At 38.7% G+C, this 27,110-nt stretch overlaps 1 protein-coding gene across 1 annotated transcript; it reads left to right on the top strand.

Moving 5' to 3' along the window:
- Nucleotides 1-1,676: 1,676 nt before the first annotated feature.
- On the top strand, nt 1,677-25,699 carry LOC140232313 (mitochondrial Rho GTPase 1-A-like). The gene is made up of 16 exons (XM_072312442.1): nt 1,677-1,719; nt 3,403-3,464; nt 4,329-4,410; nt 5,048-5,091; nt 6,116-6,331; nt 7,777-7,977; nt 9,018-9,126; nt 11,528-11,648; nt 13,532-13,616; nt 14,199-14,344; nt 14,758-14,861; nt 15,412-15,623; nt 17,623-17,748; nt 18,408-18,604; nt 19,822-19,902; nt 23,708-25,699. Exons 1-16 carry the CDS (start codon nt 1,677-1,679, stop codon nt 23,826-23,828), a joined length of 1,950 nt encoding a protein of 649 aa, XP_072168543.1. The 3' UTR covers nt 23,829-25,699.
- Nucleotides 25,700-27,110: the final 1,411 nt, after the last annotated feature.

The raw sequence follows: 27,110 nt of genomic DNA on the forward strand, positions 1-27,110 counted from the left end.
AGTAAATGTACTGTATTCTAGGTAAAAGAAAACAAAGAGTACGCGCATGTTGTTATTAAAGTATCAATCTTTATATTCCAGTGCACTTGCAGCAAAGGTGGCATTGAAAAAAAAAGCAGATCCTATAGAACTAGGCCCTACACTAATAATGTTTAAACATCTAAATTCTAACGTTTAGGTGTCGGTGACAATTACAGTCTACACTAACCGGTTACAGTCAGATGCGAGATGAGATGATTTCGATATAAAAAATAGCATGAAAAACGCCTTGGTTGCATGATTGGATTTGGCTATTTATTTTAACTGTTTGACATATTTGTTAGACAATCTATCTTTAGACCCCTAACTAATTATTGAGAAGAATAATTAATGTTTTCAACATGTATCAAGACCTAGCAGAGTACCAATGTCCATTTCTAGCTTCTTCCAATCTCCCAAATACAGTTAGTGCACTTCACTTGTTTTCACTGTACCCATACCCGAAACCTGTTAAGTGTTACTGACATTGGCAAAGACTGTTTTGGAATTTCGTTTTTCTGTCTCATTCTTGGTTTTGATACTCGGATGTATGCAGTGTTGTAGTTGAACTACATCTGTAATGTTCTTCGTGCTTGAAAGAATGTTTACCCTTGCAGAAACCTTGATTGAAAATAGTGAAGAACTGCAACAGTTCAGTCAAAAGTTTAGTGAAATTTTATAGTTTAATTAATAGTTATAAAAATTATAGATTAGATACTGTATGAGCTGAAATTTTCGCGTACAGATATTTTCGCGAATTGCTACTTGGAGGACATTTTTGCGTGTTGTTAATTTCGCAGTTGCGAGGGTCTAACTGAACTTAGTTATTTGCACATTATTTTTGCGTGTTGTTATTTTAGCGGTTCAAAGGCGATTCGTGAAATTCGCGAAAATAAAACCACCGCGAAAATTTCAGCTCGTACGGTAGTTAAGATTAATGTGGAAATGTAATGATTTTAATCTTTGCAAGTCAGTTGGCCATCATGGTGGATCATGACATAGTTACATGACCAAATGTCATTTCCTCTTCATGAATTTATGTCACATATGTTACGTCATCTAATATCATTATCCTAAAGATGCATTCATGCATCTTCCACTATGGATGACGAAACATGCTCCATGCAGATCAAATAAAAATTATGATTTTGCCGATGTGGAATACAAAACGAGGCCAGAGTATTTATCAAAAGACGTCATAGTTGCTTCACTAAGCAGGCTACTTCAGTTTTAATTGTACAATGTTTGTTTGATGCTATGATGCAAGTTACCCGTTTACCTATTTGTTCTGGGAATGAGTTTGTTGATTGTATATGGAAAGCCATTGTCTAACAGGAGGCTGAAGCCTATAAGTTTTTATCATTGTAATCAACTGGCATTATGAAAACTTATCAAACAAGAATATTGAATAAAACTTAATTCATTTGATTTTACTTGTATATTTTTTATTTTCGTGTGTGTGTGTGGGGGGGGGGAAGAGCTTTAGAATGAGAGTCATTCAAAACTGATTGAAAGATTTATAGAGAAATTAAAATTGATGTACATGCATCCTCATGTAAGATTTTTGTCTCTTTCTCATTTCAGGTCATGTGCATTACTTCATGTAATATGACATTCTGGAGTATTCTTGAGACTAGTTGACCAAAGTTTTATACACCATGTACGGAAGACGAGATGTCCGCATTCTCCTTCTCGGGGATGGTGAGTGATGCCCATGCTGTGACTCTTTGCTTTTATTGCCATTACAGTGCGAAATATGTACACCCTTGTAAGCTTCTCATCACTCTGTACAGTTTTATAACTAGAGATCCCAAGTATTCAGTTTTAAGGTATTCTTCCTCGGGATGGTTTGGTATATTGTCAAAGCTATTTCCCTGTCTTTCATGGTATCACAATTTCTCCTTATGAATGAATAGGTCAAATTGGTCTAAGTTGAAAAGCATTTGAACGAATTTCTCAATTATCAAGGAAATATATGATACTGTAATATTTTTGTTTGTGTGTTTGTGTGTGTTTGTGTTTAATGATTTATGTTTATGTATTTATGTACAATTGTATAAGGTTTCAGCTCCAAAGATTAAAGGGACTGTACAGTACTAGTTGAGGGTGGGGATTCAGGTTTATAACATTCCTAAGTGAGATAATGAGAAGCTTCTTAGGATTCAATGGTTATTTGATGAAAATTGGTTTTCAAATGGCTGAGATATCCTAAAAAGTGATAATAATTAAAGGCGACAGGCCGCGCCTTTTATTAGGATCTCTTTGGTTCACCTTGTTTTTTGGATATCTCAGCCATTTCAAAACCGATTTTCATCAAATAAACTTTTGATACCCCTTAAAATTGCATGCTCTTTGACATCTCATAGAATGGTTTGTGAATATCTCGCAAAATGTTAAAAGCTAAATTCTCACTTCAACCAGAACTGTACAGTCCCTTTAAGTGCAAGTTAGTTTATTTCATGTGACATGTCATGTGACAAATGCCATGAGCATTCTCCCAGATTCATATGATGATGCTACAATGTAAATTGTGTTATTTACAGTGCACCAGTATATTTGGTATGCTTAGTCACACCTTCAAAATAATTACATTTCTCAGAGATTGATGAGGATGCTGATTTTGTATGTGTATTGGCGCATAGTGTGGACGACACGAATCACTCAGTAGTGTTGGTAGGAGGTTGTGCGTTTTCATTTTGTTGCCACCTGTACTTCAGCACAAAATCATTTGTGTTACTATGACTATTTCATTTAAAGACAATTAAATCTCTGCATCAAGATAATCCTTGACCAAATCATATTTTCCTTTTTGGCGGGGATAGACCGATGAATGTCACAATCAAATTGTGACAAATTGTTAAAATTTACATTTTGTGTTAAATATTTGAAGAATGTAACAGAATTCAGGCATTGGATTGAAGTTTGAGGTTTGACAGGACTATTATCAGAACTTGTGATTACATACAATGGAAGTGGGATGGCATTAGTGTAGATCACATTCAGCACACACATACAAACGTGTACACAGAGACTACATGATGTCAGTGGACGAAGCCTGGTCTGATATGCAGAGACTTGGCTGTTGACCTATACACCATTAAATCTTTCTGATCCTTTTATTTACATTTCTGTTTTATACAATCTTTATGTTAATATATTTCAAGAATTCTTCTGCCTTAGCTTCACTGATGCATTAAGTAAAAGCAATTCTCAGGTCAATCTTAAGTTTTAGAGCACATGTTGTCAAGGTAAATATCCTGTGAGTACTGTTGCAAATATGCAGACATCCTCAACTTCCGAATTGTGCAGTGTATTGCACAATGTTATAACAGCAATGTCAGGAACAGACGCCAACCCATTGTTCTGCTTGCCTTGCTTTACCAGGTGGTGTTGGTAAAACATCTCTCATTCTGACCCTAGTTAGTGACGAGTTTCCTGAGGAAGAGGTGAGTTCATTGAGGTCACTCAAGGTTCTCCTGTCTGTGATGGTATTTAAAGAGAAATAGTCTTTCCCTGCTTGTCTCCATCATCAATAAAATCTCAAAGAAATCATAATCAGTGTTGTGCATTGTAAGTTAGGCGCAGGTCTTCAATAGCAAAAGCATGGTGTGGAAATGGAAGTGGCATTAAGCATTGTCATAATTTCAACTAAGGCACTAAATAAAGTAAGTAACTAAATTTAGAACCATAGAAGATGAAAAGACTGGCCTGGATGTATTTTTGAAATCATGGAGTCAAGAAACAGGCCTCCATTCATACATCCAACTCAGAAAGATGACCTTATGCAGAGAAGATATGCAGTGAACAACTTGGAGATGAGATACAACTTAGGAGGAAGATGTCTATTTCTTGAGATTCTCTTGCATATACAGCATTGCAGAACCACAAATTTGCATATTAATGTGAACACAACCTTTGTTGTCTATGCATTCTATAAATGATTTTTTTAACAGTTGAGTGTTCTAATAGGGTGCAAATTTTAGATGTAGAATGCAGACCTCCACAGATTACATGTATTTCATGTTTTCAGCTTGAAGAAGTAGTCATATATGCTATCCGGTGAATGTGTTAATCAATTACGTTTGTTTGTTTGTTTTATTTCCGTATTAAAATCAACATATTTCTTACATAAAGGTCCAGAAAAGAAAAATACATCCAGAGGGTAGCCCATTTTCAGTAGTGACAATGACAGTCACTTCTGGTCTTCCATTTCATGCAAGGAAGCAATCTTATGCAAACTTAAGTCTTGCATGAGCATCATGTTTGAATTTAATTGATGTTATTTGTTCATTTGTTTGTGTGTAAACCAGGTACCAGCTAGGGCGGAAGAAATTACCATCCCACCTGATGTAACCCCAGAGAAGGTTCCAACTCATATAGTAGACTTCTCAGGTAAGTCATCCTTGATTAACTCTGTCCTTATTGGCCATAACTACTGTGCATTAGATGTCAATGGTCAAGGTGTCTATAGGATTTTAGCTCTGGCAGGGTTAATTGGATGGAGAGAGTATGCATGCACTTACTGTATTCTCAGAGGATATACTGGGAATATGCTATACACTTGTATATATATGCTGGCCCACACATGACCAGTGCTGTGAATATGTGGGCTATAATTTTTTTTGTTTTGTTTGTTTGTTTCATTGTTATGACTGATGACACAGTGGAACTACCTGTCTACTGTTTTGATTCTTGTAACTGTGAGGTGTGTTGATTCATTTGACAAACAATGGAATCAGGCACCTAGTTAATGCAAAAAATAACTGGCAAATTTGTTGTCAAGCAGAACATGAGTTTGCATGCATTTCTGACCTGTCTGTGCATTCATACATGAATATTTTTACTGTTACAAATGAGTAAAACAAAATACCTGTTCTTTGAGTTTTTGTTGTTGTTGTTGTTGGTTTTTTTTTGGGGGGGGGGAGGGGGAGGGGAGGGGATGTAATATTAGACATTCTTTTCAAAAAAAGTTTATAACTGTACTTAAATATTTTCATATTCTTTTCCTTTTGTATTTCCACATGTACAGCAAGGGAACAGAGTGATGAGATCTTGCTAGAAGAAATAGATAGGGTAAGTGAGAAGTTATGCATTGACAATCCTTTGTGATGTTTGTAATGGAAGGGCAGCAGCCATCCAGTATCTTCCCTTTGTAAAGGGCATGTTATTCTTGTATTGCATCATTACCTACTTTACATACGTATATCACCTTAAAGATAATAAAAAGTTTTGGTACCTCAAAAGTTTCCCTGAATTTCCTTGTCTTAGTTTGTGTTTCAGGTTAAAATACCTTTCATATAACTAACACTGTGAGACTTACTCGCCCCAAAGTGCTCTCATGTCTTAGTAATCATGCAATTAACTGCGACCAGCAGCCCCATACGCATAGCGTAATGGGGCTTCGCATTGAAGCATTCAGGATCATTACAGATTTAGTATCGCGGGTAAATGTCGACTTAAAATCCAAAAATTTCTTCAATTTGAAGACTTACCAATTAAGTTGACGTATTGAAAACAGGCTTCGGACAATGTTTGGTTCTGCCAATAGTCCCTTTCTGTTCGAATTGATGACTGAATGTGACTCGGTCGAGAGGACTTTAATGGGAGAGCTACATACACTGAATACTACAGCCAGTGCATGCGAACACATCACATGCGCACAAATTTCAAATCCATGAACGGATAAGATGTTTGTGCAGTTTTTCATTCTGCGCGCGTGCTAATGTAGGGAGAGGGGTGGGGGAGTGCGGAGGGGGGGTCGGCTGATACACCCACTATGGCTGCGCCCATGCCAAAAATACACATAGCGCGTCACAGAATCGGTCAATATTTGCAGTGTAGTCCAGTTGTCCCACCATGTTTTAGGGGAGGCAAGTTGTAGGCTATGAAGTATGCCGACCCAAAATAACAGCAGGACTGATTTCCTTCCTATCTGTAGGTCGCCTCAAAATAGCATCTTGAGACTTCTATACACCTCTTGTGAATTTTACCCTTTGCCCCTCCCACTCCTTCCTCACCTCCCCTCCCCTCCCCCCTGCCCTTCCCTTTCCCCATGTCCTCTGGATGGATGTTGACATGTTCCCATCGATTACTGCAGGCTGACGTAATCTGCGTCGTGTACGCTGTCAACAACAAGGAGACCATCGACAGCATCACTGACTACTGGCTGCCCCTGGTCCGCAACACCCTGGGCGCCGACCACCTCACCCCCGTCATCATCGTCGGCAACAAGTCCGACCAGGCGGACGCCAACAGCCTGGAGACCGTGGTCCCCATCATGAACGACTATGCAGAGATCGAGACCTGCGTAGAGGTGAGTGCCACTTTATCCTGATTCTTGCTGCTTATACAAATAATGCACAGGTGAGAATGTGTTAGTGGAGATGCATTGTGACGTCAGTGAGCGTGCAGTTATGCTTTTACGGTAATGTGCCATAGGTTAACATGCTGTCCTGTTGTGCTTTTTTGTTGCACACTTTTTGCACGGCTATGCATGTTAGCAAAAAAATAAATAGTGCACACGTGACTTATACCAGCGCGTCTGATTGGCTACGTTCTTGAACCCATTTTATAATTTGTTATATGATACATACAATGTATTTCTAATCTGTCTCATAGAGTTGCTCTGGTGCAGTATTTGTTATGTATGATATACAAGTATGTGTTTATATAAACACATTAACATACATAAACAAATACACACATACTTATGTGTGTATTATACATCATATATGATACACATTTGTAATCTTAGTCATAGAGTTGCTCTGGTTCAGTATTTGTTGTCCCCGCCGAACGAGTTCGAGCAGGGGACTATGAAACGGGCTCCGTACGTGTGTGTGTCCGTGTGTCCGTCCGTCCGTGTGTACGTGTGTGCGTCCGTGTGTGATCAAAATCTTCAATTTGCTACTTCTCTGTCATTTATGAGCCAATTTTGATTCTGTTTGCTTTATATGATAGCACTACATGGGAGCTTTGAAACTTCTACACAGAATTTCAGTCGTGACCTTTTACCTTGACCTTTGACCTATATTGTACATTTTGCTACAAAATGCTACTCCTTCGCCATTTCTAACCCGATTTCGATTCCGTTTGCTTTATGTGATGGCACTAGGTGAGGGCTTCAAAACTTCTACACAGAATTTTGACCTTTGTCTTCTTTGACCTTTGACCTTGATTTTTTACCTATATTGTACATTGGCTACAAAATGCTACTCCTTCGCCATTTCTAACCCAATTTCGATTCCATTTGCTTTATGTGATGGCACTAGGTGAGGGCTTCAAAACTTCTACACAGAATTTTGACCTTTGACTTCTTTGACCTTTGACCTTGATTTTTTACCTATATTGCACAGTTTGTTACAAAATGCTACTTCCGGCGGGGACATATGTTACGCACCGCGTAATTTCTACTTTTCCTTGTTATGTATGATATACTGTTGTGTATTCATACAGACAAATAAACATAAAAAATAATGACACATATACTTATGTGTGTATGTATGCAAGTATAGAATTATGTGTGTGTACAGTGTATGTATATATTTATTAGAGAGAGGGAGATAGAGATAATGTAGAGATAGATAAATACAAATAGCTGAAGATATGTACACACATGTATGCTTGGTAAATATGAGACTTGCAGGATGACCTTTGGCCTTGCCATTTGATATATATATATATATTTTTTTTTTTTTTTTTTTGGTTAAATTCTTAGCCCTCTGTTGTAATTGCTGTTTCTGGTTTTATCTGGTTCAGTGCTCAGCCAGAAATCTGAAGAACATCTCCGAGGTTTTCTACTACGCCCAGAAGGCCGTTCTGCACCCAACCGGCCCACTGTATTCAGCCGAGGACAAGGAACTCAAACCAGAGTGCAAGAGGGCGCTCTGTAGGATATTCAACATCTGCGACCTCGACAACGATGGGATTCTCAACGATTACGAACTCAATCTCTTCCAGGTCAGAAACATAATAGTTGTGTCTTTAAAGGGATGGTACAGTATTGGTGAAGATGAAAATTGGGCTTTAACTTTTTTGCGAAATACCAAGAAAACACTTATGAAGTAGTACAGAGCATACCATTTTAAGAGGAATTCAAAGTTTATTTGATGAAAATCGGGTTTGAAATAGCTGAAACATCCAAAAACAGAGTTAAACAAAATGATCATAATAAAATGTGGGTCCCACACTTTATTAGGTTCGCTCTGTTTTGGATATCTCGGCCATTTCAAAATCAATTTTCATCAAATAAACGTTGAAATCCTCATAGAATTACATGCTCTTTCATATTTCATAAGAGGTTTCTCACTATCTCACCAAAAATGATAAAAACCTGAAGTTAAGTCTCAACCAAAACTGTACGATCCCTTTAAATTTCTACGAAATGTTATTGAAGGGAAAGTTTCCGTAAATGTGCATGTGGATTAAGTGAATGCAGCACTATTACTAGAACACATCAGCAAAGTTTGAGGAAAAGTGGACCATCCTTTGAAACATGAATTTTTAAAGTATAGCTGGATGAGAAGACTGCAAGCAACCTTTTGTGATGTCATGTGTGGACAACAATATAAAAAGAAAGAGAAAAAATATATATAATAGAAAATTCAGTATGTTTTCACTTTTCCAGCATAATGAAGAGCACTTAGCTTACCTCTATGAGAAATTTAAAGCAGGGGGAATAATGTTACCCTGAACATAATCAGGAGCAAGTCAGCACTTGGGTTTCATTCCCCTTTGTACTGTTGAGGGCTGGTTTTACTTCATTCTGATGGAACAGAGGGTGTCGAGGGGGGGGGGGGGGGGATACACTTTTATGCATTAGTGGCTGATAAATGAGCAAGCACCTTTTTGCCTGTTGCTCTCTGTGAATGATGTTGGTGTATTTCAAAGCTTTGCTCAATAGTAGATTTATGAATGCATATTTCTAGCTAACCTTTAGATACATGTATAATTTTTTCTTCTTTTTTTTTTTTTTTTTGTCCATGCTCCATGACAATCAGAGGAGATGCTTCAACGCCCCACTGCAGCCACAAGCCCTGGATGATGTGAAAGCAGTGGTGCGGAAGAATATACCAGAGGGTGTCATGAACAATGGCCTCACCCAAATAGGTGGGTAGAAAATTGCAGTCTTCTGGTATACAGAATGATGGCTGGACAGGTGCATGTGTTTGATATTGTTGTATGTGTATGTATGTATGTATGTATGTATGAGTGGGTTTGTACAGTAAATAACTGAGGACAAGAGTATGAGTTATGGAAAAGAGCAACCGTCCGCAGAAATTATGACTTTTTTTTTTTTTGTAGTAGTCAAAACAGTCATACTCTTGTTTTCACATCGGGGCTATTGTTTCAAAAGATTCTGAGACTGTCTTTGTCACGATCTTTGCAAGTAGCATTGCACATATGAAATGGTCGCAAGTGACTTGACATTGACATGGTGTATTGCAATTGTTGTGAGTGCTATACAAACGAAGCCCAATTATTCAGCTATGAATAGCGCAACAAATCCTCCCAAAACAACAACAAACAATACTGTATATGCCATATATATTTCGCTAGGTTTTCATTTTTGCAAATTTTGTGAATCAGTTGCTATTCCTGGTTTTAAAACGTGCATGATGGTAGTTAAGTAGGTCGAAGTCTTGGCGCATCTGCTGTGTGAATGGATGTGCACATTTCCTGATTTCTCTGTCCATTGGTATACTCCATAATCACAAATTCAATCACTCGTGAAACTGTTTGGAAGTCCCAATTTGTGAAAAATTAGACTCGCTAAACATATGGCATATACATTAGTTTTGCACAGAAAGAAAGCTGCATTAGTGTACAGTAATGTTTGTGTATATGTGTGTGTGTGTGTGTGTGTGTGTGTGTGTGTGTGCATACTGGTATGTTGTGAGGTTCTGTGTGTGTGTGAATCTAATTATCATTGATATGTTCAAACCATCTAACTCGGCATGTAGGTCAAAACAATGGGTGATATCTTCATTAGGTTGCAGCGAGGTCTCCAAAAAGCTGCTGAACAGCAAAGTGGATTTATGATTTCATTTCTTATCTGTGTATTCAGCTGATGAAAAAAGATTACAGCCTTCAATTCTATTGTGTCCACAAGGTTTGAACCCTGATAATTTATAGAGTAATTAAACATTACAATGTGTGTTAAGTAGGGCATGATGAGGTGATTACTGTTCAGCAAACTAAAAAAAGAAAGAAAAAAAGAAAAAAGGAGAGAGCAAGGGGTTATGCAGCTCTGCTGTGTCCTTCGCCCCCCCCCCCCCCCCCCTTTGGAGGTATGGAGAGTTACTCTCGGAAATTGTGTGCTTTTGAGCTAAGTTGCCAACCCAGTCACTGAATATTTCAAGCTGGTTTTTGCTACAATTTGAGCATGCTTGTAGGAGCTGAGAATTGGGAGAGCTAAATGCAAGCTTTGGTCGCATGAGTCAGCCCAGAGCTCGTTTGGGGGAGGGGAGGCTCAGTCAGTGGTGATAGACCTGGTGGATTATACATGCCTGGATAGGATCCCTGAGGGATCTAGAGCAATGAAGGAATGATGCTTAGAAGGTTCCCTAAGGGGAGAGATTTTAAAGGGGTACTCGATTCATTTTAAAGTTGACACCCAAATTTTTTTCAAAAAGTCAGTCAAAACCAGCAACAGTGAAAGTTTCATTACAATAGGACCACCAATTTTTTTTTTTTTTAAGTTATGGAATTTTTTGTAAAGTCCCCCAACTATTTGTGATGATCGGATATGCAAATTAGATGATATGATGATGTCATCACCTCACTTTTCTCTCATTGGTTTGCATGTAGAAAATGTCACAATTATTTTTGTGTCAATGATCAATACAAGAATTTTAAGCATCCCTTTAAAACAGTCACCATTGCTAAGTCTTTACAAGCGGAGATTGCTTGAATCTAAAGGGTAATATTTATATCTAAAGGGTAATGATTTTTTTAAACAGCGATTGGGAGACTTATAAAGGGTGTTTCTCTCTCTCTCTTTTTGTTGTTGTTGAAAGTCTGCTGCAGATACATTTTTAAGCCAATTAGGGAGTTACAAGGGATTTCATGAGATGAAAAACTAACTATAGATTATCTGAAGGTTATTCAAAATGGGTGGAGCAACAGGGTCATGGTTTGATGATGTCACATTTTACTTCATTTTTTTAATGAAGTTGAAGACTCATGATCAAGAGTCAAGTAGATCTGACTGCAAGCTGTGACAGGCTAAAATGAAGAAGGGTTAATTAATTGAGAGAGAGAAAAAAGAAACTGAAAAATTCATCAAAGGCATTTGTCAATTCGAGATTCTTTTGTAAGATTAATTGTTCATTGGAAGAACAAGCAAATAACAGCATGAATTCTGAAAAAAAAAAGCTATATGAAATGGAGGGATTTTATCAGTGCAGCGGGCTCCTTGATTTTTAATTGTTACTACGAGATGCCAGCTGTCTGATAGTTTCTGGTTTTTTTCTTAGAAAAAGAGACTTTTTCTGGTTTGTTGTGGCAGGTTTCCTGTTTCTCCACACACTCTTCATCCAGCGGGGAAGACACGAGACCACATGGACTGTTCTCAGGAAATTTGGCTACAGCGATGCTCTCAAACTGACCGCCGAGTACCTTTCACCAAGGTAGAAATAGAGAGGGAGTGAGATAGTATAATATGTTTGTTTTGAATCCTCTGTAGGAGTTATCACAGGAAACGTTGCATGCTTTTCCTTTGCCGAGATTCCTCAGAATCTGGTTGCATGAAGTATTTCAGCCATTACTGTGCTTTGGTATTGATGTTCAGCACATTTGCTAGTGTCCCTAATTCACCCATCAGCATAGACAGCCCTAAAATTACTATGAATATTGATTATGTGATCATCTTAACACCTGTTATATCGCTGTGGTCTTCAGGTGGGTTCATCTCACATTAAAGCCAAGTTTGGAGGAAATGAATACTAATAGGCTGGGCAAAGCAAGCTGGGGAGAGTATTGTCATGTGTATAGGCATAGTAGTAGCTTAGAATGACTGTACATATTGTTGGGAAGAACCAGGTTGCTAGATGTGGATTGGTTAGCCATTGTGATGTGGTACAGTGTTTCATTTTACAGTGAGGATATTTCATATTCTTTTGCAAGAGCATTGCGCATAAATTTGAAATAGAGCTCCCATTATGAAATTAGAAATACAGTCATATACTTTCTTTTCCCATACAGGAGTACAAATTGAGATATTAAGGGTCCTGTTTACCTTTGGGAACAGTGATTTTAAAAATTTTCAAGATATGACAAGAAATGCATATGTGTAGGTCTGTTGTACCACAAAACATCCTACCATATAAAATTTTTGCTGTAAAGCCTAAAATATATGGAGATATCTGTATTTTTCTCAATGAACTGTAACTGTAGACGGTTTAGTCTGGAAACATTTTTATTATAACTATTGTTCACATTTTGTATATTTTACAATACTTAACATCGATTTTACCTATTCAAATTTTTACAGTGGTTGTTTCTATCTCTAACTCACATTTAAGAGCTATTTTAAAGCACTAATGCCAGGTTTTTGTTGTCCCCGCCGAACGAGTTCGAGCAGGGGACTATGAAACGGGCTCCGTACGTGTGTGTGTCCGTGTGTCCGTCCGTCCGTCTGTCCGTCCGTGTGTCCGTGTGTGCGTCCGTGTGTGATCAAAATCTTCAATTTGCTACTTCTCTGTCATTTATGAGCCAATTTTGATTCTGTTTGCTTTATATGATAGCACTACATGGGAGCTTTGAAAATTCTACACAGAATTTCAGTCGTGACCTTTGACCTATATTGTACATTTTGCTGCAAAATGCTACTCCTTCGCCATTTCTAACCCGATTTTGATTCCGTTTGCTTTATGTGATGGCACTAGGTGAGGGCTTCAAAACTTCTACACAGAATTTTGACCTTTGACTTCTTTGACCTTTGACCTTGATTTTTGACCTGTATTGTACATTTTGCTACAAAATGCTACTCCTTCGCCATTTCTAACCCGATTTTGATTCCGTTTGCTTTATGTGATGGCACTAGGTGAGGGCTTCAAAACTTCTACAGAGAATTTTGACCTTTGACTTCTTTGACCTTTGACCTTGATTTTTTGACCTATATTGTACATTTTGCTACAAAATGCTACTCCTTCGCCATTTCTAACCCGATTTCGATTCTGTTTGCTTTATGTGATGGCACTAGGTGAGGGCTTCAACACTTCTACACAGAATTTTGACCTTTGACTTCTTTGACCTTTGACCTTGATTTTTTACCTATATTGCACATTTTGTTACAAAATGCTACTTCCGGCGGGGACATATATTACGCACCGCGTAATTTCTACTTTTCCTTGTTTCATCTGCAAATGGTAAAATTATGCCTTTAAGTATGGTGGTAAATGTACGTACTTGTGTAATATTTGGATGGCTTTGTCATGTTGAAGATTCTTTTATGTCATGTGTAGTTGTGCAGTGCCTGATTGTATGTTTCTTTGTTATGTGCCATGTCCAGGTTGAGAGTTGGAAGGGGCTGTTCAACAGAGCTGAGTCATTTAGGCTACCAGTTTTTGACGTCACACTTTGAAAAGTATGACAAGGTAAGTCCACCCTTCGTCCCGAGGCAAGACGTCAACGTTTGTTGGCAGTATTGCATCTTTCATGTGCAGTGAATTCTCCTTTCTCATTACTCTTTAATCTGTGCGTGCCACATTGATTACCTGGCCTAGGCTTGTATGTGAAATTTGTGCACATTTATCTCATTGGCACAGGAAGGATTAAAGGCAATTTTTTTTTTTAAAGGAAAAAAAATAAAAAACTGATTGCTCGCAGGTGTATTTTGTCATGCATAAGTCAGAACTCTTTAATGTCCAGATTTCAGTTGTAGTTTTATAATCTCAAATGAAATCATAGGTTTAAAAAAAAAAGTAATGTAGCTTAAATCTAGCAAACAAATGAATTATGCCAACAAAGGACTTGTCAAAACCTGTCCGACGCATGCTTGGGAGAGTTTGTTTGTGCTGGACACTGTGTCTAAATGCAGAACAAGAGGCAGTGTGTGGAAAGTAATAGACAGTTTTGTGTTGAAAAGGCAGAGTTAAGGATGTTTGAGCTTCTCTGTTGTCATGAGATGCCGACAAGAATGGTCTGATGGGACAAATTCTCTTTGGTCGTTGCCTCAGGATCGCGACGGGTCCCTCTCGCCTGCCGAGCTGCAGACTCTCTTCCAAACCTGTCCCATGATGCCGTGGGGTCCTGACGTCAACATGACGGTGTGCACCAACGAGAAGGGGTGGATCACGTTACATGGCTACCTGTCGCAGTGGACGTAAGCCTGCATTTTCTGATTATGTGTAGTGGGTAGTTGATGGACAAACTGCAAGACATTGAGACTGGCATCTTTTTGCAAACATTGGATTTTGTTTTCAACGCTGCTCTGAAAACGGTCGTCTACACCAAAAGCATATAGTACATAGATGACACAAGATTGCAGTCACCTGTAGTATATTATATTTCTTCTCCTTCTCCACAATGCGCCTTGGAAACAGTTGTAGATAGAGGGCGCTTTATTAATTTGCTGTATTATTATTACTAGTACCTTGTGGGATACGTCTCTATCTCTTCATCATTTGAGTTCAGCTGTCATTACTACTTCAGGAACTTGCATACTTGATAAGATGTGCCACCAGGAACCAATGACTATGTGTTGTTGATATTGATTTGTGTGTTTTCTGTGCACAGACTAACAACCTTACTAGACATTCAGCGAACGTTAGAATTCCTGGCCTACTTTGGCTACAGATACGTGATGGCCGACCACGAAAACCAGCTCTCTGCTATTATCGGTAAGATACCATTCCTTTGCTGCATCTTTGATGTGATATTAACATCTTGTAACATTTTAGGCATGTCACAGTAATATAGATCAATAATAGTACACAAAAGAGTAATGAGTAAATATGATTCTAGGCATTGTTTAAATTTATTTAGGAGACGCCAAGATAATCATCTTTATAAAGTGTTTCAAATACCATCATGTATCACTTGTGCAGTGGTGCAGAAGTACAGATTAAACTGAGTGTCGTCTTTTCATAATGAATTTTTATTTTTGGGCTGTATTGTAAGAACAACAATATGAAACAGTTGTTTACCACATTTTATAACATTTTTGTATCTGGTTTACAGATAGTAACGCAATCATTCACAAGTTAAGATAATCCATGAATTTCATAATCATCAGTATTCTACAAATAGGTTTGTTTTGAGTTTCTTTTTGAAAACTTCAATGGGGTTTGAGTCCTGAATGAAAATTGCAATAAAAGATATACTGGTAGTAGGAAGGTTTGCTTTAACAAGTGTCCCATTACAAATGTCTCTGTATTTGTTTGGCAAAAGTGACGAGAGACAAGAAGGTGGACTTGCAGAAGCGTCAGACGTCGAGGACCGTCTTCCGGTGCAACGTGATCGGTCCACGGGGGGCGGGCAAGTCGGCCTTCCTGCAGGGTTTGACCGACAGGTGCCTGGACTCACCGGTCATCCAGAGGGACAGTCTCTCGGCATACACCATCAACACTGTGCAGGTCTACGGGCAGGAGAAGTACCTTCTGGTGAGATCATCATCATTATCATCATTATCACCATCATCACCATCATCATCATCATCATCACCACCATCATCATCATCATCATCATTATCATTATCATCACCATTATCATTATCATGACCATCATCATCATCACCATCACCACCACCACCACCACCATCACCATCATCATCACCATTATCATTATCATCACCGTCATCATCATCATCATCACCATTATCATTATCATCACCGTCATCATCATCATCATCACTATCATTATCATCATCATCTTCTTCATCGTCATCACCATCACCAACATCATCATCGTCATCATCATCATTGTCATCATCACCATCATCACCATCATCATCATCATCATCCAGTTTTGATCCAAGTTTGTCCCCACTAATGGACGTGGCAGGATGTACCTCATTCTTTGAGTCACCGTTCTCACTCCTTCTTGCCATCTCGCTTCATTTGGGACATCCTCTTTCCTCAAACAAACCCTCCCATGCTCCTCCTCTATCTGTCCTTTCCTCGTCTTCTTCAGTTGCCCTCGCCCCAGTGGTTCATTCACTTTAAACTCCAGCACTTTCCTCCTAACATCATCCTCATCCTTCCTCAACACATGCCCATACCATCACACTCCATTCCCCCTTGCCACCTGTTTCACTGATTCCTTCAACCCAAGCATCGCCATCATATCCTCAATCTTCTTTTTATCCATTAGTTTCTCACCACACATTGCTTTTATCATAGCTCTCTCTGACCTCCTCAAATTGCCATTTCGCTTTCCCTCAAACATCATGTCTTACACCCATACAACATTGCAGTTCTCACACAGCTCTGATAAATCCCTCCTTTTTTTTTTTTTCTTTAAGGAGAATTTTCCTGGTAATAAGTCTTCGCATCTTGATGATGATGCAACTTTGAAAGGTACAAAAGGGAGAGAGAGAAAATTAGAGGTTTACAAGATAAAGATGAAGCAGAGAGAGATAAGATTGATAGATACAAAAGGAATGGAGCAAGAGAAGCGGAGGGGTACAGCATTGGAGGAAATACATTTTCCAAGCAGTATTTTCTTTTTTTATTAAGAAAAGAAGGATCATTAATGAGAATAAAGGAGGACGCACTTAGGAAAAGAGAAGGAGAGCAGTCTACAAAATAATTTGTTGGCAAATCATTTTTTTTTTTCATTCTTTAGTGGAGAATAAGTGACACAGTCTTTCACAAAATTAATTTTTGTCTATTAGAATAGCAAGCCAGCCCTTTATAATGGATAAACATATCATGAGACAACAAGGAAAAGAAAGGAATATATGAAACATATTGTCTTTATCATATTTCATGAATGGACATACCATTAAGTGGTGCACAGTGTGCAATCTGCAGTGGGCTCCAAAGTTATCTGCTGACTTCAGAAAGAAAAAAGAATGGAGAGCCTGAAGCTAGATAAAAATAATAATAATTATAAACCATTTTTATGGAACGCAAATTACTTTTAAGTCTCTAAGCGCTTTTTAGAAACAAGAAAAGACAGATACATGTATAAGAACACACAAAAACAAAAGAGGAAAATATATGTCAACCTAAAACACATCATTAACATAGTTAACATTACAATGAAGATCACTTCACTAACAAATGAGACTTCAATAAAGACTTGAACTGATCTCATGATGAACATTTTGTGGTATCATTAGGGAGCTGATTCCAAAGATGAGTTATTGAATATTGAAAAGATCATTGACCAAATGACTTGGTTACTACATTACATGGTGTTAATAATTGCCCATTACTTTTCTGTATCATGTTGTAATGTGCAAGAAGGCACATGATATAGAGACTGAATTGCCATACGACTTGTCAAAAACATGCCACACCCTTTGAATTAATGATACATACTTCTCACCTCCTTTTTCATCCAGGAAAGAATTATGGAATGCTTAAATAACACATAGTCTGGCATTTTGTATTATTGTGATCAATCCTGCCGGTTGTCCCCACCTTTCACTTCCAGCTGCGCGAGATCGACGTGGGACTGTCCGACGAACTCTCTTCGGAGGAACTGGAATGCGATGTGGCTTGCTTGATGTACGACATGTCAGATCCACGGACGTTTGAGTATTGTGCCAAGATATACAAGGTGTGTTTACCTGAGGTCTGCCTCAGTAGGAGTATAATGCATTGATTAGAATGCATGATAATGAAAATGGGTGATGATAAAATATGATGATATGTAACCATGATAAAGGGGACAAAATCATTGATAAGGATGACATAGCAGTGTTAACCTTGTGTCAACGTAAATCACTAAATGGTAAACATAGAAATTGCCTGCATGTGTCTTGAACCCTTTTCATACAGTCGAACATCCATCCTAAAAAACAAGAAACAAATGCCATTGAGTTATTGTTAGATAAGATTTGGTCCTCTTCATATTAGGTAGCCACATTCTCTAGTGCTAAGTGGTAAATTACCTGTGTCTTCTTTGTCCATATTTCTTGTTCTGTATCTATCATTTCTGCCATCCACGTAATCTCTGCAAGGCATTTGCTCCGCATCCTTCATGGGAACTGTGACAGGTGATTCGTGCATGGATGAGACCTGTGTATTATGTAAGGTGCTGTAAAACTGATACATTGTGATGCCGTGGGGACTCGACACTGAGCTCTGCTTTTGCTCCTAGCGACTTTACAGCGTGAGATGCCATTAATGTTTTGTCATAGACTCCGCATACTCCACCTTGACATTTGTTAGAAATCAAGTTTGTTCCTCACGATCAGAAATCATTCTCGCCCACAGCAACATTTCGAGAGGAGCAGCGTGCCGTGCCTGCTGGTGGCGGGGAAGAGCGACAAGCACCCCGCCCGCCAGGACTACCCCCTCCAGCCGGCCCAGTTCTGCACCCACTACGGCCTGCCTCCCCCGCAGACGTACAGCAGCGTCGGGCGGCCCAACAAGGACATCTACATCAAATTGGCAACGCTAGCGGCATACCCGTAAGTCAGATGGAATGGCAGTTCGTGTAGGGTCATCTGTCCTTCGTAAAAGTCGATTAAGGCTCTCCAAGGCTTACTGCAAGAGGGAGAGACTACAAGCCAAATTCTTTGTTAGTTTCAGTTGATAATTGGAAAAACGAGAAAAATGAAGAATAAGATCAAAATGAAATCCACTCTTACGATTTGGCCTTCCATTTGTGAAGATGGAATACTACAGCTGATCAAACCTGCTTTTTAGTTGTGTGATGATATAGGGCTAGTCTTAGAAAATTAGCTTCTTCTTTTTTGTTCACAGCCATTTCAAAAATGGGAAGAAATCCAGTACACCAATGCATCACTGAAGTTAAACCCAGAAACTAAAATATGGGATCATCCACGGATGAATATCTCGGTGATAAAGAAGTAAAAGTTCAGAGGCAAGATGTACAACAGACTTATAGATTGGGATACACCCTTAAAAAGAAAAAGCAGTGTCAAGAAAATCTACATTACTCCTCCTCGTAGGCTTGTAGGCATTACCATGGTTTGATTCACAACAAGCATTGTGTGCACTCACAGTGCAACGATGTTCGAGATTATGTACTGTCATATTCGGCAAGTGTCACTGTCCTATTCTTTCATCTCTTCCAAGAAAAAGAGGAGATAAAGCATGTCTTTCTATTCTGCTCTCATCTCGTAGTTCTATCAGTCAGAAGATACCATTAATCAGGTAAAAAAAAATGGCTACTGCTGCATGAGTGTGCTGGCATCTGTGAAGTGCAATTGTCTCTTTTCTTTTGTTGTTGTGACACTCTGTAGTGCATCAAATGTGCATAGACATCAGTGTGAGGAGAGGAGAGTGGTTTCTGTGTCCGGTAGAGGATATGCCAATTGGCGAGAGTCTTCAAGATTTGAAATTCTTGCGATGATGATTTCAGATCATGTGATGTTGTCTCAAGCATAAATTTTGTGTCTCATGCTGTATACCAGTGTTCTAATCTGTCTCTTCTTTCTCTCTCCCTCCCTCTCTCTCATCTCTCTCCTCTCTCTCCCTCTATCTCCTTTCTCCTATCTCTTTCTGTCCCCCTACTGGACTTGTCTCTCTTGTCATGTCACGTTCATCGTCCACTCCAATGTCCTCCCGCATTTGCGTTATCCCCCTTTGACCTTATCCCTATCTTGCCCTGCCCTGCCTCTCCCGGCCCCACCCCATCTGGCCACACCCAACACCCCAACAGTCAGATGAGGGGGGCTTTGGCGGACCACCCGGCAGCGATGTGGTTCCGAGACAAGTTCATGGGCTCCACCTCCACTCTCAGGTCTAACCCCTCCCCCTTACTTCTTCTTCTCCTCCACCCATCCCCATCATTCCGCTTCGGTCTCGTACCCTTTAGCTAACCTCCTTCCTTCAGTGTACTGTATACGCCATTCATTTCACGGTGGTTTTTCAATTTGATGAATGTTGCAAGTCCACCAATATCTGCAAACTTGACAAACATGGGAAAATATTGCCTCCTCTTACACAAACGCTGTTCATATTGTCTCCATTTTTTTTTTAAATGCATACATAGCACCTTCTCGCCTTTATTTTGTACTATTAAGAAAAACAGTGCTAACATTTAAGTCAATAATCAAACTGTTTCCATTTGTTTCTGCTGTTCAAATGATGCTCAATAACTTTGTTCAATTGACTTTGCCTTTTGTTCTTGTATGAGAAAGGGATGCAGAAATCAAATCAAATCAAATCAAATCAAAACAAATCAAGGTGGTAAATCGCTAACATTGCTTCTTCAAAAGGGATGAGACTTATTTCTTATTATGTCTTGGCGGTTCTCAATCACAAATTTCACCCCTTGCAAAAACCATTTGCACTTGTTTAGGATTATGCTAGCGAAAAATATGGCGTATACCTTTTGACACTTCTCTGACCCATGTGACTAACATTTATTTTCATGGATTCCCCAGCTATGCATCAAGTGAAAATAGAGATTATGGTAGCTGCCTGTTGATATGCCTGCCATTACCTGATTTGTTTTTGTGATTATTTCATTTTTTATTACTTTTTTTTACTGACCCCCCATTATGGCATTCATTATTTAGTGCCTAATTTGATATTACAGACTCTGCACTGGGACTCATTTATTTAAGATATGTCTGACACACATGGAATGTATCAATGCATATATGAAATTAAACTGATGTGACATAATCTTTTCATTTTTCATTTATTACTTGCATTAACTTTAACAAATAAACTGGGTATATCAAACTGCTTTATGTATGCCTCTAGCAACAACACACCTTACCATCTCTTTTCTACAGGGTTGCAATGTAGAGTAAATTACATAGACATTGAATCTCGCAAAGCCAACAATTTTTTTACTCATGGGAAATTTGTGTTAGAATGAATACATACATTCTCAAAGCAAACTTGTGGTTTTATTTAAGCAATAGCCATGTAAGAAAAAATATGCTTGTTTATTTCTTCTCTATATATACATATATACTTCTGGAAGCTTCTGAACCATTATCAAGGCCTCAAGATATGTTAATGTTATAGGGGGTTGATCCTTGTTTTGGGTTTTATCTTCTTCTTTTTTTTTCTTTTTTGCCTTGGCCCATTGTGAAAGCTTGATTGTGAATTCTATGGATAACCCTGTGAAATTCTGTAGAGATACTTGATATGTGTTCTGTTTTATACAGTGCTTGCAAATTGAAGCCAAGACATGTTACATTTTCTGTTATTTTGAGTCATCTTTTACTCATATTTATTCATCAATCTACTTTTTTTTTTTTTATTTATTGCTGTAGTGCAGCATGTTTTCATGGGTTGAAAGTGAAATTGAGTTAGTGGTGTCCCTAAGGTAAATCTCCTCTGTTGCTTGCGTGACTGTATGTTAGTGTATATACAGAGTTTTGTTGCGAAGTTGCATTCTCACTGAGGAAGACATTCAGATACTACGGATGGGTATTCCTCATTCCACTTTTTTGTCAGAAGAGGAGATCAGTCCCCTGTAAACAGAGCTCCTGTTTTGCTTTGAAGATTCTGTATCAATATCAGGTTGCAGAGAGTGATACTCAAATAGGGTGCTGCTGATGGCATAAACAGAACTGTCTCAGTGATTGAGCTTACACGACCCCTAACTTGACTTGCTTTGCTGAAGGAGAGAATTGTCGCCATGATTCTACTTCTTGAATGTGACCCCCCTTCTCATGCATGGTCATGCAGTATTTTACGGTTGCTTTATTCAGAGTTCTTCTGTGATTCTGTTGATGCGAAGGCGTTGCCCTGGACCTGACTTTTTATTTGAATGCATTGTAGTGGAATCATGTTATGCTTCACTTGAGAGCATTTGATTTGTCTCTCCCTTTTTTCTTGCTCGCCCCACCCCCCCCCCCCCACCCCACCCCACCTGGCCCCTCCCTTCTTCAGTCAGGAGCCTTGTGAATGCAAAGTGTTTGTGCATCTTGTTCTCCTAGCAAACTTAGGTATTCCTCAGCTGATTGTTTATCAGCAATTTTATGCAATCTATGTATTTTCCCAACTTTTTTTTTTCTGTCATACCCAGTGAAAGAGCAATGTCAGTATAAGATATTTGGTTTCCTGTGTGTTTGCACCATATGAAGTTGTAATCTATTATCCTTGTTCCATTTAGTTTTGTACTTAATTCTTACGTAGTTCGTTTTGTATTGGCTGTTACATCAAAAGGTGCCACTGAATATATTTTGCTTGAATCTTCAGGCCGTAAATAATGGCTCCCCCCCCCCCAAAAAAAAAAAAAAAAAAAAAAAAAATAATAATAATTTGAAGAGCATGTTTAGTCACCTTATCGTTTCTCTTTTTAACTAAGCATTGATTTCAATTTTGCATGATAAAGATTAACCATCCACCCACTTTATTAATGGAATGATGATTAATTTTGGTTTATTTATTTGAAAGTGTTTTGTGCATGTTTAAGTAAGTGGATGGACTAACCCATCAAAAACAGCAGTGTGAATTGAGGTGTTAGTAATCTGTTAGGTGCCAATCCACAGATGTTTCGTTTTGAGTGGGACTTTTTGAAATAGTGACTGGTTCATTTGGGCTAGATAGCCATAAGGCAGAGGAGTCATTACAAAGGACTTTACATCATGTACACCCTGTGGGCAGTCCTGAGAGTCTAGTGTTTAAGTTGTCATGGAAACACTGGACTGCTACATTAGAGATGGGGGACATCATTTTTTTCTAGTGAAGAAATGAGATATATGGATCAATTAGATTATGCAAAAATCCAAAATCAAGAATACAATAGAAATTAAAGCAATGAGAGAATACATATTTGATTACTGTCACAATGCCAAGTGCATCAAAGTGATATAAGATAAGATATGGTCAACTCTGTGAGCCCTCTTATGGCATTTATACTGTCATGTGTCAGGATATTCCATTCTAGTGAATCATCCACACACACACACACAGGGTGCTACATAACTTGTTGTTACCACTTGCCCGGTCGGGCAAGCAGACTTTCAAATTGTTGCAGATCACTTGCCCGAACATGAATTTTACTTGCCCCGAAAGAAAGGCTAAAGATACAAGAAAATGATATAGAAAATCACTTGTAAAGCCAAGGGTTTGATCAAACCCAATCATTTGAATGAACAGCACATGTGGAGAGTAACAAACTTGGTTCGATAGTTTTGTTGCTGGATTAGTGGGACTTTTTCATGTAAGTGTTGGGAAGTAAAGATGGCTTCAAAACTCTCTGCTTGCCCAATTCAGGCAAGCATTTTTTTCTCATTGTTCCAAAACACTTGCGCGACTGATTTTTACTTGCCCCGGGCAATCGGGCAAGTGCTTATGTAGCACCCTGACACACACACAACAAAAAGAAACAAAAAAAAAATATGAGTCAAAATATCAGAAAAATTCGAATTCGGCAGAGAGGGAATATAAAAGAAAGGGGAAAAAAAATGTCAAGGATGGCATTAGGAGCTCCCTGACTGTAAGTAATCAATTCAACTCACAAATCACAATTGCTTCAAGTCAGCAGGTAGCCAACTTTTGAAGTTGCAGTTATATCATGAAAGACATGTCCATAATGTTTTTTGTTTTTGTTTTCATTTGTATCTCTTTACATCCAGACACCTGAAGGGCATCCAGGAGGAGGGGACTCGTCTCTGGATGAAAGTGGGCCTGGGCATTGGTGCCGTGGCCGCCACCCTCTTCCTCACCTACAAATTCATCAAGAGTCAGCGGTCATAACACAACGCTCTGCTAGCCTCGCATCTTCCTCTCCATCTCTCCCTTTCTCTCTCTCTCTTTCTCCTCCACCCCATCCTCTCCTACAACCTCTCCCCACGCTCGATGACCACACCCCGACCACTCCCGGTACTTTAGCATCCTTGATTCCAGGAGTGAAGGAGAGAAAGTTAGCCGGTGATAAAACCAAATTCTCTACTGCAAGTCGGGAGAAACTGTGTGGTACGCAGGCGCCTAGTCAATATGACTGGAGAGGTCCGAGGTTCAAATCCAGGACAGATGTGAGTCATGCCTTCGGAAGCCGTGGGTTTGCAACATGCGGTCTACGGCTGTCACAAGCAGTCTCGATGAAGCAATGATTTGGCCGTTCGTAGGATATCTGAAAATTTTGTAGGTATATTGCATGCACCACAGAAACTTTTGTGTGGGCATGGAAAATTGAGGATGTTTCTTGTGAGAATGAGTGGGATGGAAGATTTGAATGCACAGAACAACAAAAATTTTTCACATTGCCCCCAGCGGGGAAGGTTGATGGTAAAACTGTAAGTTTCCTGTCCGTCTTAGCCGCAAAGATTTATAGATAGCAGCTGATGGCTTCCTTTTACGAGAAATAATAGATATACTGATTGCCATTACAGCAACTCACAGTGAGTGTAACCACCATGACAACAGTGAGAAATTCTGCAACCTGATTGGCTGTCTCGGTTGTAGTTTGCATTATTGCTAGTTACTCTCATGTTAAACAATAAAAAGGGGCCCAGTGTGATAAGATGCAGGTAGAAATTTCTTGATTGCATCCACAGAAATATGTTCTTGGGGGAAGAGTAATTCATTTCTGCATTGAAAGGGGAAGTGATGAAATACATGTAGGGAATCCTTGAGCTCCTGACCAACACTCAACTTGGCAAATACTAAAACTGATCCTAGTCTACTATCCCTTGTATTACAGACTATTATGTTTCAAGTGCTGTGTGCAGTATGTCATAAAAACGATTCAGAATATAGTGTTTTGCACACTTGCATGAGTCTATAAATTATTGTCGTCGCTTTGAACTTCAAAACTGGTAATCTTCTGTCAAAGGGCGTAGAGTTGAAAAAGCCAACAAGAAAGGCTAAACGAATGACAAGAGCATCTATTCAGGAAAATTCTTTGTGTTATTTTGGAGGGATTCCACTCGTCCCAGCTGTGAATGTGTCAACCAGGAAGTTCAATGGCAACACAGGCTATTTTCTCTTGTTTTTATATTATTGTTTTATAGTTAGGTAGCAAATTTGGTGAACATTTGGTCTTTTGAAGTATCTTGCCAGAGTATGAAAATGCTTTGGAGATGTGGATTGACAGAAATGAGGAAACTCTCTTGAATATTTAGAGGACCATCTTTGTTCTCTGAGCATTTTCCTACTCAATGAACAGCATTTTTGAGTGAATACTGTGAATGTTATGTTTTCATATTTTTTTTTGTTCATCCCTAATGGGTCAGGGTTATCACATTTGATATGAAATTGCGCTGTTTGTGCACGAGTACCTGTAAGCAGGAAAATGATGCAGATATTAGACAAACAATATTGCGTGTAGTCAAGAAAGCCGTTAAACTATGGGTCGTCATTTCACGCTAGTTTTTGAATGTCTTTCAGTTATTGTGGGAACAAATATAGACACATTTATACAATATGCAACAAGTTTGTACCACCCACCTTTCGAGTATCTGTGACATGATCTTTCTTTGCAATGACAAACGATGTATATCAAACAAAGTGACAGCATCATCATAATTGAAAGACAAATATAACTCTGTCCTATGGATGGCAGCTTTTTGATTCTTTTTATATCACTCGAGGCAGCTCCATAATGAGCAGTAATCCTTTCTTGCAGACTGGACTGCATAAATTGTATGCATGCACTTGAAATTATATGCATGCATTGAAAATGACAGGGGAGGGAGGGGTAGAGAGGGGAGAATATCTTAGAGGGAAATTCCAGACCAGTTTAAAGTTTGTCTGAAAAGAAAGAGTAAAAATTTCCTGAAGTACGACAAAGAAAATTTGATTGAGATCGGTTGAAAAATAAGAAAGTTGTGAAATTGTGAAGTTTTGCTATTTTTCGCAAAACGTTTCTTGAACAGTCGATATGAAGATGCAAGTGATGGACTGATGTCGTTCCCTCACATCTTGCTACCGTTTGTACATAGAATTGTGAAATTTCCCGTTTTTCGTTCAAGTGCAATTATGCCTCGGTCTAAAATCCTGATATATCTGACTGATCATTATTTGCAAGATATTTAACCATGAAGGCTGTTTTATTTTGCACTTTTGTAGCAGAAAGTTAAAGTTCCATTTTTTTTTTTTACACGATCAATGGAAAATTATAAGGTGATGACAGTGTCCTTATCAGCTCATTCATTTCCATGTTCATATCATCTATTTTGCAAAATAGTAGATCTTTGGAATTACATAACTTCCTTACTTTTAATCCAATTTCGGCCAAACATTCACCGTTGTGCTTTTTCATATTCTTACTTGTTCTTTTCAGACTAGCATATAGTTGGTCCAGAATTCCCCTTTAACCCTCTCTGTTCCAGGACCTTTGGACAGTGTGTACAATGCTGTGGGGTTTTCTGTGCCAATTAGCAGTCAAAACACACAAAGGGTTAAATTTGTATTAAACATAGAGGGTCCTTATTCATACTGTGGTGCACTGTTGCATGATACACTATAAAAAGGGGAATTCCCTGTTGTCAGCATCCAAGAGGTTGGAACCATGGCAGAGAATGAAGAAACAGTTGGAGCACATGTTCAATTAAAAGACAGACTCTGCCATAATTATCTCTGGTTTATGTGTAGTCAGAAGCTTGGCATGCTTAACAGCATGCTGTACACAGCAGGCATAACGTTCAGAGAACCCACATGTTTATCTTGCATTTTTTTGTCATAAAGCGTTGTCAGTTCTGTGATATCACAATCGTACTTGTCCCAGGGGCCAGTAATCTATTCCCTGTAGGCTTTACTGGTGTGCAGATACTATGTGAGTTTCACTGTGAAAAACACAGTAACTCTAATGGGTCTTTTGTAATCAATAAAACATTCGGGTCAGTGTATACTGGGCATAGGAGCATACATGCGAGTTAGATGCTACTTGTGGCGTTATAAAGTGACATGGAGGGGGAAAAATGATGAGCAGGATCAGATGGTGGGGACGTTGAATTCTTTTGTTCGGTTTTGAATGAAGCAGCTGTGATTTTGTATTTTCAAATTTGATTTAGGTTGGCTGCTCACAACATAGGGTGA

The sequence above is a fragment of the Diadema setosum genome, chromosome 8, assembly GCF_964275005.1.
Source record: "Diadema setosum chromosome 8, eeDiaSeto1, whole genome shotgun sequence".
In the NCBI taxonomy this organism is placed as follows: Eukaryota; Metazoa; Echinodermata; class Echinoidea; order Diadematoida; family Diadematidae; genus Diadema; species Diadema setosum.

What these genes read in the sequence shown, in the direction of transcription:
- LOC140232313 (XM_072312442.1), top strand. Translation starts at nt 1,677, where the DNA reads ATGTACGGAAGACGAGATGTCCGCATTCTCCTTCTCGGGGATG. An exon ending in TGCTAGAAGAAATAGATAGG is followed by an intron (nt 5,092 to 6,115) that starts GTAAGTGAGAAG and finishes CGATTACTGCAG; the next exon opens with GCTGACGTAATCTGCGTCGT. An exon ending in AGATCGAGACCTGCGTAGAG is followed by an intron (nt 6,332 to 7,776) that starts GTGAGTGCCACT and finishes TATCTGGTTCAG; the next exon opens with TGCTCAGCCAGAAATCTGAA.